The sequence below is a fragment of the Antrostomus carolinensis genome, unplaced genomic scaffold (genome assembly GCF_000700745.2).
Source record: "Antrostomus carolinensis isolate BGI_N321 unplaced genomic scaffold, ASM70074v2 scaffold18769, whole genome shotgun sequence".
NCBI lineage: Eukaryota > Metazoa > Chordata > Aves > Caprimulgiformes > Caprimulgidae > Antrostomus > Antrostomus carolinensis.
In genome coordinates, this window is record NW_010336610.1 from 15,846 (window position 1) to 26,439 (window position 10,594).

The 10,594-nt window shown below is 35.9% G+C and overlaps 1 protein-coding gene across 1 annotated transcript in view; it reads right to left on the reverse strand.

Moving 5' to 3' along the window:
* The window catches only part of LOC104530371 (uncharacterized protein KIAA2026), a gene marked incomplete at both ends in the record, with an annotated part of 20,915 nt that extends 13,685 nt beyond the window's left edge, over nucleotides 1-7,230 (reverse strand). Inside the window, one exon of the mRNA XM_010174934.1 lies at nucleotides 5,810-7,230. Coding sequence (XP_010173236.1) covers nucleotides 5,810-7,230 — 1,421 coding nt within the window. The remainder of the gene's footprint in view (nucleotides 1-5,809) is intronic.
* Nucleotides 7,231-10,594: the final 3,364 nt, after the last annotated feature.

A 10,594-nucleotide genomic window follows, 5' to 3' on the forward strand; every position in this document is an offset into this window, starting at 1 on the left:
TAAACTTACTTGAGCAAGCTCACTCATCTGCCAAAAAAGTTGGAAATTGTATTAAGCAGATACAAGGAACATTAACTTGGATAGTGCCCTGTCCATCCAGTCACTGTCTGGTGCCTGAAGGATGATGACGAGGGTAATCTGTATAGTGAGTATAGTTAGTATAAGTCAATAACAGAGGTTAGTGAAAGCACTAACGTGAACACAAAACAAATGCTATTCGGAGAAAAGCTTATTTCAAAGTAAGTGAACGTCATATTGGAAAGCACTGAAATATTTGTACTATTTGAAACAGTGTATTCCAGGTTTCTTGTATAACTTAGTCTCAGAGGAAAGACAGTACTTTATTTAACAAACCAAAACTAAATAAAAATAAATGAGTAAAATAATTCAAAGGTGATAAATTTTTATATAAAAGCTTTTTAATTTTAAAGCTAAATTACTAGTGATCACAATAGGTGGGAGCAGAAGAAATATGACTTCGCTGAATTAATAATATTTTGAGTTAGCATCTGTTCTAATCTCAGTTCCAAGAGACTGGATGATATTATACTTCTGACTTATCACTGAGAGTTGATTTTTATAGATTTTCCTTCTACGTATTTATATGTAGGCTCAGAAGATGTCTGGCTGATATAGGTTTTCCTTTCAAGCAAAACCAAATTCCACAGATGTTATCACTGAATAGATGTGCAGGTAATTAACAACATAACACAAAAACTAGGGCCTGGACACTAGTTATAAGCACCCGAAAAACCCACAAGGGAGATTAGATGCAACTAAAATAGAAACCATCTCAAGCTGGTCTTGCCATATGAGGGTGAGGAAGAGAGAATAAATAAATAAATGATATTTCAGATCTCTTCTAGTCCTATTTGAGAGGCATATAAATGTAGACAAATAAAACAGAGATGCAGAAATGCTCTTCATATTTGTAAATTACCTCAGCAAGGACAATACAACCCATTTGTAAATTATCATATCATAAATCCTGTTGATTTGAAAACAGGAACATTTTTACAAATCTAGTAAAATTTCTGGTTATGGTATTTGAGTCCTTGTGAGGCCACCTTGAAAAACAAAAATTATGTCAATCTGTGCTTCAAATTATAAAATGACATCATAGAGCAATTTTTAATAAATACACAAACTCATTCGCCTAGATGGGAAACATGTTTTTGACATCAAACACCAAGTAGTATTTGCCATGGTAAAATAAAGTTAAGTTAGCCCCCTTCAACTGCAAGAATTCCTGTCTTCTCATTATATTCTAGCAGCAGCTCCACTCTTCTCAAATTGAAAAACTGGCCTGAAATTTCCTGTTCACAAATTTGTAAGACACTTCTCATGCCTTTCAAAGTTTGGCAACTACTGAGCATGTCCTCTTTTCTCTTTATTCTCAGAATCTTCTATCTTGCTCCCAACAGCTCCTCTTTTAGAAAATATAACATACAATAATCTGGAAAGTGAAGCATTACTATGGATTTTGAAGGTTCCACACTGACACAGCATATGTTTCTATATAGTCAAAACAGCAAAGCAGGTCTGAACAAGTGCATTAATAATGCTGATTTACAGAACAAACTAAGTAACCCCCAAAAAACCTCAGTGGTACATGTTTCTAAAGATACTGACAGTGCAGCTTATTGTACATAAGTTACAACTTGGTAGAATAGCTCATTTAATGTTTTCAACATGGTTAACAAGCTGTTCCAGGCCCAGAGGCTAGACAAAGCTACAACGAAGTTTTTACAACTCTGAAGACAAAAGTGAAGATTAAATTCCCAAGGACAGTACACCAGACACTACCTTTTGTTAATTCAGAACGAGTTTTACAAAATCTCTTTCTCTGTTCTACATTGCAAGAGTATCTTTAAACAGAAGATAAAATTTCAGAAGAGCTGTGAAAATTACTACTTAGCCTTAAACATTATGAAACATTACTAAACAATAAGGCATTAGTATGATTTCAATCCTATCCCTTTCAGCCGAACAGCTACAGGACTAATGGACACTTAAAAAGTATAGGAGGAAAAGCTCTATACTGTAATACTGTAATGTCCTTTAAAGGACAAGAGAGTATCAAAAGAAATAGATCATGTCCAGAACAATGCCTGTCACCTGCAGATTAAAAAGAATGTTTTATGCCCTCACAGATGGAAATGAACACGCCATCTGAGTGTAACTTAGACCATCATAAGAGTCATATAATGGTTTGGGTTGGAAGGGACCTTAAAGATCATCTAGTTCCAACCCCCCTGCCATCAGCAGGGACACCTTCCACTGGACCAGGCTGCTCAAAGCCTCATCCAGCCTGGCCTTCAACACTTCCAGGGAGGGGGCATCCACAACTTCCTTGGACAACCTGTTCCAGTGTCTGACCACCCTCACAGTGAAGAATTTCTTCCTAATATCTCATCTAGACCTACCCTCTTTCAGCTTAAAGCCATTATGCCTGTTCTATCACCACCTGCCCTTGTGAAAAGTCCCTCCCCAGCTTCCCTGTAGGCCCCTTCAGGTACTGGAAGGCCGCTATAAGATCTCCCCTAAGCCTTCTCTTCTCCAGGCTGAACAGCCCCAACTCTTTCAGCCTGTCCTCATAGGAGAGGTGCTCCAGCCCTTGGATCATCCTGGTGGCCTCCTCTGGACTCGTTCTAACTGGTCCATGTCTCTCTTGTGTTGGGGGCTCCAGAACTGGACGCAGTACTCCAGGTGGGGCCTTACAAGAGCGAAGTAGAGGAGGAGAATCACCTCCCTTGACCTGCTGGACACGCTTCTCTTGATGCAGCCCAGGATACGGTTATTGGCCTTCTGGGCTGCAAGCGCACATTGTCTGCTCATGTTCAGCTTCTCATCCACCACTGTTATCGGGTCCAGCAGATCAAGTTAAAGACACAGGAAAAGTGAAAGTGAAGAAGAGGAATTTCCATCATTTCTCATTGATTAGACACACATGATGCCTCCATGCACCATCAGCGTGGCAAAACTATGCAAACACCAAAAGAATGCATGACAAAAAACTGTTACTCTTTTCTGGATTTCCAGTTGAACTGACACATCTCCTTCCTGTCCAAAACTAACAATGAAAGGGAGTAATACTGTACCTACAGTGTTCTCTGATGATGGAAAATATGTGTAACTAAAACCTAAGTTCAGATGATTAATGGCACTGGTACTTATCTACAGTTACAGATACATATTCTTGACAAAACTATACACTAATTATTTTCTATATTAAATTACCCCTGATAATGTTAAGCTCCTTATGACACAATATGGACTTGGAAAAACAGAGGAACATTGCGTTCTACTGCTGAATTTACTATTCAGTCATGTAAAAAAAAAAGTCAGTCACAAATTAAAACTGAAAGAGTAACTGTTTTAACTGCCATATTTCTAGCAGTATGGAACACCAGATTGTTTTACAATAAGCTTCTGAAGCATATTTGGATCCTAAAATACATTCTAATGAAGCTCAGCATAAAGCACAAAGGATGACAATTGGATGAATAATCTCCATTATAATCCTGTATCAGATAAGCATTAGATGAGCCTTGGTATTAAGCTATTACAAAACCCAAACTTTTTTTATCACTTCGGAAAACAAAACAAATTTACTGCAAGAAATGAAGACCACTGGGATAAGGAAAAGCCAGGGATTTCTGTTTTAACTTTAGCATCCGTGCATCATATGCAAGATACAAAAAGGAAACTGACTGAAAGAAAGTTCTCTCTTAATTCCAGTTTTATTAATGAGCTTAATTTCCACTGTGTCAATTAAAACATAGGAATTTCAAACTGAAAGAACTGCCTGTATTTAGGTATTGCAATTAAGCGTATTACAGTAAGCACTACAGTTTCCACTAATACTGCAGGATTTAGTCTGGGAACTATGCAAGATCAAATGTTCTTTAACATTACAGATTAAAAATGAGAAATTTAAAATATGATAATTTTCACTGACATTATATTATAGAATATATTTTTATTATAAATACGATCACTGTTAGAGCTGTTCATAATGGACTTCTTAAAAAAAAAGTTTAAACTTGCATGCCAGTATTTACACTTCTTCTAACAGCACTTCAAAATTTGCCTCTTTTCATTTTTAAAAACAAAACATAATTTGTAACCATAAAAAAATTCTGCTAACATGCTATTAAGTATATCAAGTATCAAAACGGAGGCAAATGGGTAGCTTTCTAAAACTTTTGTTATTTTTACAACACGCATAAAGAAGGCAGTTATGGCAGTAAACATAATCTCTATCACTTAACTTCAAAAGCCACTTTCAAACATTGCCAGTCTGTTTTGCTAGCGGTGGTCGTCTTTCAAAACAATATCTATTAAAAAATAACACATGCTGTTCTATGAGCATTTTTTAATTCATAGGAAGTAGATTTTTAAGCATGTGTTGCAAAATGAGGGTCACCTCATGGCGACCTACTCTTAAATACTTCCACAAAAAAATAAAAGGCATTTGGTCCTCAATTTTTTTCTAATAGTTCTCTAAACTAAAGAGCTCTTATTTGCAATTTGGATTATTATTATTAATTTTGTTGCTTGGTTTTAAGAAAAATGAAAAGAGTAATACATCTGGAGAGCTAAGAGTCACAAAAGTAAATGTAAAATACATTACTTTTGCTGAATGCTACATATATGAACTTTAACTGTAACTCTTAAAATTTATTTTAGATGTGAGTATTTAAATGTTTTGGAAGGAGGATTTTGTTCTTTGACAGTTCTTTGGGTATTCTGCACAAATACTTGGGATCTAAACATTACTTGTTTTCTTAGCTTTAAATTTCTGCTCAACTTCTAGCTAAAGTGTATTGGCATCAGATCTCTGAATTCTCTTACCCTTTAGAACACATTTTGTTACACAGATTTTTGGTTTTGTCTCTCTGCTTTTCAGCTAAAATCCAGTACTTACCGTTCAATTTACACTGTTCTGAAAATATGCTCGTCACTTCACAAAATGCAATGTTTGAAGCATAAAATCTAGTACAGATAGCTTACCCCATGACTCAACAGGACAGCAGATTAAACTTTACGGTGCTTCACATGACATCAAAAATACTACAACTAGCTGATAATCTGAACTGATTTAAGACTTCATTACTTTACTGTTTTAAAAATTACTTCAAAATTTTAAGTGAGTTAACTGAAATCTGGATCGCGTATCACCTAACTGAAACTCTTAACTACATGCTGCCCACATCGGTAATAAAAATGTGACCTGCATAAATTCTGTATCTCAGTTGTTGGACTAAGCAGAAAAGTGATCAGGCCCACAGTCAAAGCAATACTGTTTGGTGACCTAAGACTGCACAGTTCCAGCAGGAATTATGTCAGATTAATGATAACATATAATTACTCTGCATTTCTCTGTAATTTGGATAAGGTAATATTATCAGCAAGAGGAGAAATATTTCCACAAATGTTATGACATAAAACAGCATAAAACAACTTCAAGCTACACTCTGGTGCACTTCAAGCTACACTACTAACCAGTTAGATTCATTACCCTAAATATTTTTTTGTAACAAACAGATGCTTCCAGTGATTTATGTTCTCAGTGTTCAGGATATATTCCGCAATTGAATCATGGTCTAATCAGCCCGATGAGCCTGTTTTATATGCTTGTGTTATTGAATGGGAAACTGTAACACTAAAATTACATCCGAGATGTCTAATGCAATAATGCTGTCCTGTTTCACAAAACAAAATGAAGACTCATTAGCTAAGAAAGTGACTGATAAAAGAATACACATCCATCTAATTTTGACTTCAGGTAAAAACATTGACTTACCAGACTTGTGCTTCTTGTGTTTTTCTTTCTTTTTAATTATAAACAACTTGTTCTGGATCTCAGATTTATAAGATTTGAATGGATGAAGATGAATCTCACGCTTTCTTTGCAAGTCATCAAGTTTTCTCTGTAGATTTTCATTTAGAATATCCTTCAACTTCTTTTTTTTCTTTTTCTTCTTTTTTGCCCGTAACTTATTTAGTTTTTTATTATTTTGCAGTGAGTTCTCTAGCATTGTTTCTTTAGCAGATTTGTGGTAATTTATGTCTTGGTTGTCACTATGAGTGCCATTGACACGCATTTGGCAAGCTTTCAGCGTGTTCTCCTTGAATGGACTGATCTCAGGTTTTACTCTGGCCATTTCAGCACAGCCTTGTCCATTCTCCATAGCCCTTATTTCTCCTGAACTACCCATACTAACAATCTCTCCTGAACTAATGTAATTCCTCAAGTTCTCTTTATAGCAACCAGTTATTTTGATGTCGCAGACTCCTGAGGTCTTGACTTCACAGTTAACCTCCTCTGTAGTGACCCTCAAGCTATCTAAATGTGTGTTTTTTTCTGGATAGACAACAACGGAGTCCATACTTTTCATTACTTCTGTCTTGGAATGATGCAGCAGCATTTCTCTACCACCAGAGCTGACCTCCCCATTGCTTTTGCTTACACATTCATGTTTAACTTTCTCCATTTTAATACGTGACATTTTCTTAACTTTGATAGGAGAAGCTGGGAATTCAGGAGCCCGAAAAGGTTTTTGTTTGTAAATCCGAACATCTGCACCACAGAACTGCGGAAAATGAACATACGCATTCTCCAAGTAGTCATAACCAAGAATTACTTCTCTGCATTCATGGATAGGCTGACCTAGCACTGCATCCTGAACATCCTTCTGTGTTTCATATACGAAATCACAGAGACCTTTTAGCAACCACACTTTCTGGTAGAACGGTAGCTCATGAAACAGCTTTTCCTCCAAGGGATTAACTTCTCCAAGGACTTTGAAGAACTGGGGACACAATCCAAGTTTTTCTGCAGAGCTGTTAGGATTGTCAGCCTGCCCTACAACAGTATACCAGTGTCGTACTTTCTGTCTGAGTGCTGCTTCCCAAGTCCTGTAGGAAAGCGTAGGCCTGCGATGTAAGGTAGATCTGCGATGAGGAGGACTTAACAAAGAAGTCATTATTTTAGATAAAAAAGCATTACACTGAGGCATCAGAAGACAACGTTCCAATTCATAGAACACTATTTCAGGTAAATTTAAAATCTGTTGTGCTAAACAAAGAAAATGACCAATAGCTGGAATCTCCCACATTGTCTCCATCCTTGTAGGTGCTGCTTGAGCTAAAAGTGCCTTTTCCCATTCTTCTATTTCTTTCTGACTAGCTTCTTCTGCTTCTTTTCTTTCTTGCTCTCTCAGCCTATTAAAAGAAAGTTCATGAAAATTCAGGTATCAGGTGAACGAAAAGGAACCAGGGAGAAAAAAATCAGAACTACAGCATGACAAACATACTTGTCTTGAAGTAATAAAGAACACAGTATATGAAGTTTTAACAGTTTGTCTTACTTTGGATTACACAGTGCATCACTGCACCAAAATGGGAAATTATAGTATTTTATTTCTATCACCAGTAGCTCAAAAAAGGGGAAAACAGAAGAAAAAAACACTTGGCAGATATTAATAGTTTGGGTGGTTTGGATTTTTTTTTTTTAATATATTCCCTTCCCCAATCCCTTTTTGACAGGATTAAGTATTTCCAACAAACTATCCACCTGAAAATCTCTGAAAACAAATTCCAGGGAATTCTTGCTTTCAAATGGTTGCCCTGTGGCTTGTGTCACCTACCCTGTAAGTCCCTTCCTCAGCACACAAATATACATGCCTAACTGTTAAGTGCTTCACTCACATACAAAAGCCATTTTTCCTCCCACCCATAGGCGTATTACTAGTTGGTTTGCAATGGTGGTCAAAAGGGAAACAAGTATCAGGACGCATGAAGAATGTGATGGAAAATAGCACCAGTAATAAAGTGTCATTACATTAATAAATGGTTTGCCCTCACCTGAAAAAACTGTATTCAGTTCTGGTCCCCCTATCTAAAAAAAGGATAGAGCAGAAATAGTGGATATTCAGAGAAAGAGATTATTAGTAATCAGAGGCCTGTAAAAACTTCCAAAAAATCTGTGACTCTACACAAAACACTAGCAAGAGGAAACATGATAGCAATATACAAAACTAATATGACAGACTGGGAACTTCTATTTACTTTAATTTGTAAATTCATCACAAAATTAAAAGGCAACAGGTGTAAGATGAAGAAATGCTTCTACTGCAGATAATCAACCATGTGTAGCAAACCAACTTATGAGAACATAGGATATGTTAACTTAGTTCCAAAGGGGAAAAATAGGACATCTGCATGAATCATAAGAATATCAAGAGATAACAGTAATAGGAGGGACTTTTCTTTATTATTGCAATGGTAAACTAACATTTTTGCCTCAAGGCATGATCAGATTCCAACAGGCAGGATTAGGATACAGCTGTATTAACATGAAAATTTTTTTCAAGCTCATCCAAAGCTTTTCATGCTTTTTCTCTGAAGCTTCTATCACTGATCACTGCTAGAAACAATCACCTGCATCTATCACTAATGCGACCTGTTACTGGAATTAATATGACCTTATTTCCAGGACCTTGAATTACATTTCTGCATATACAAGTAGCAAATAAATGCCATGTATCCATTCAAAGCATCAATGCTTTCCAAATTCAGCCAAAGAATAATGGTATATATATATTTTTTTTTGACAACATGAAGCTAATAGTGGCTTCTAGTATGAAGAATGTGTATTTGCAGCATTAACTATTGATTAGATATCTCAATGTGACAAACGGTTTAACCCACATTTTAGTATCAGTGCAGAAGAAATACACCATGACCAAAAACTTAAATTTTTCTTTCTCTGTGTATGCAAAATAACATAATACAGTATGACTCCATTGAATGCTTTATTTTATATAATTAAATTAAATTTCAAGTGACTTGTTACTGTAATTTGAATAGAAATTTTTAATACCACATACATACATCTTTCTTATTTACATACCTATCAAATGCAGAAAGATAGATTTATGTAAAATGTAAAATTAAAATGCAAAAGCAAACAGGTGCATAAGTTCTCAACTTCACTCCCTCCAGGCAGTATTAATTTAACTGTATAATGGATGGGGTCTAAAGAGAAAATTCCACTTTGCAGCACTACTTTAAACATATGAGTGTGGTCTAATGACAAAATCCCATTTGCCATTCTAGATGAAGACACTGGTAAATTCAACACTACTACCTGCATAGGTAAAGTGACCATTTTTGTTATTCTAGCTTTTGTTCTACTTCCATGTGTTAATATTGCACTAATAAAGAAAAATAACTAAAAATAATAACTAAAAATAATAACTTACAAGTGTGGCTGAGGAAGAAACAATGGTAAGTAAAAACTGTTCTCAAAAGTAAATTTTAAATCACTCCTGAATCCCACTCCCTCCTCCCTCCTAACTGTAAAACATCTTTCCAAATAGCTTGCTGCCTCCAAAAGGTGTGAGTTCTATTAAAATAGTATGGAAATATGCTTAAATATGAATAGACAGTGAGATATTTGTAGAAACAATCACATTTTAGTATTCTTTAATAAAAAAACAGGCTATAGATGATCCAAAAATATCATCTTTGCCAACAGTTTCAACTTATCATAAATTAATAATTTAAATTAAGGTAGAATTGTCAGAATAAATACAATATTCCAAGTTTACCTCTGTCTTGCACTTCATAAAATGACAATCATTATACTATTTTAAAGATCTTTTTAGAAAGAAAAATGTACATTATTTCATTTGCAAAAAAGTTTGCCGGTTCTTTTTAAAGCTATCATTTTATCACAGTATCTGTAGTCATTCCATTCTCAGTAGACATTCAAGAGAAAATCTAACAGCACAGTTTCTTATCTTCATTATTGAGGTCTTCCTACTAGCCGCCCCTTTAGAGGGTATAGCTTTTTCCTGGGGTGTTTTTTTGAGAAGGAGGAGGGAGATGAAAAGGGGAGAGGAGGTTGGGCAAGGGAGCAGGGGTGGAGGAGGAGAGAGAGAGAGATAGAGAGAGAAACATTTGATATTTAGCAGGATAAATAGCCTAACACTGACAAATTCTCTGGACAAACGTATTTGGCTTTTATGCTGACAGTAACTGTAAAAAACCCTGTTGTTTCATACTTTTATTTACATTTATCAGGAATATGTTTGCAGACATGTACTGTGTTTACAGTAACAACACAAAACTATTCTAAGGTCAAGCTGACATTTCCAGACCAACAAAGGACAAGCATATTCCTAGAACAAGTCTGCGGCAGCTGTTCTGCAGCTTTTGAGTGGATAAAATCACAGCATCTGACCTTAAAACTCAGGGGACATGCTCCCCAAGTAGAAGTACCACCTAAAACAAAGACCAGATAACTCTCCACTTTTCTTATAATTTTGTCCCTTAAGACAGCAGACGCTTCTCACCTCCCAATTCCTCCTCACTTGCAACATGAGATTTCACTTGGAGGGAAGAGGAAGCAAAGACTAGATTGCCCTCCACTCCATCCCCCCCCAGTTACCACTTCTAACCCACTTAAATGTTGAGTAACTTTTCACAGGTAAAAGGAAAGGCACTGGAACTCTGATGACAATGTGCAGAGAACTATTTTAGTTCTACAATAACTTGTTTCCACACAAAATCACAGAATGTT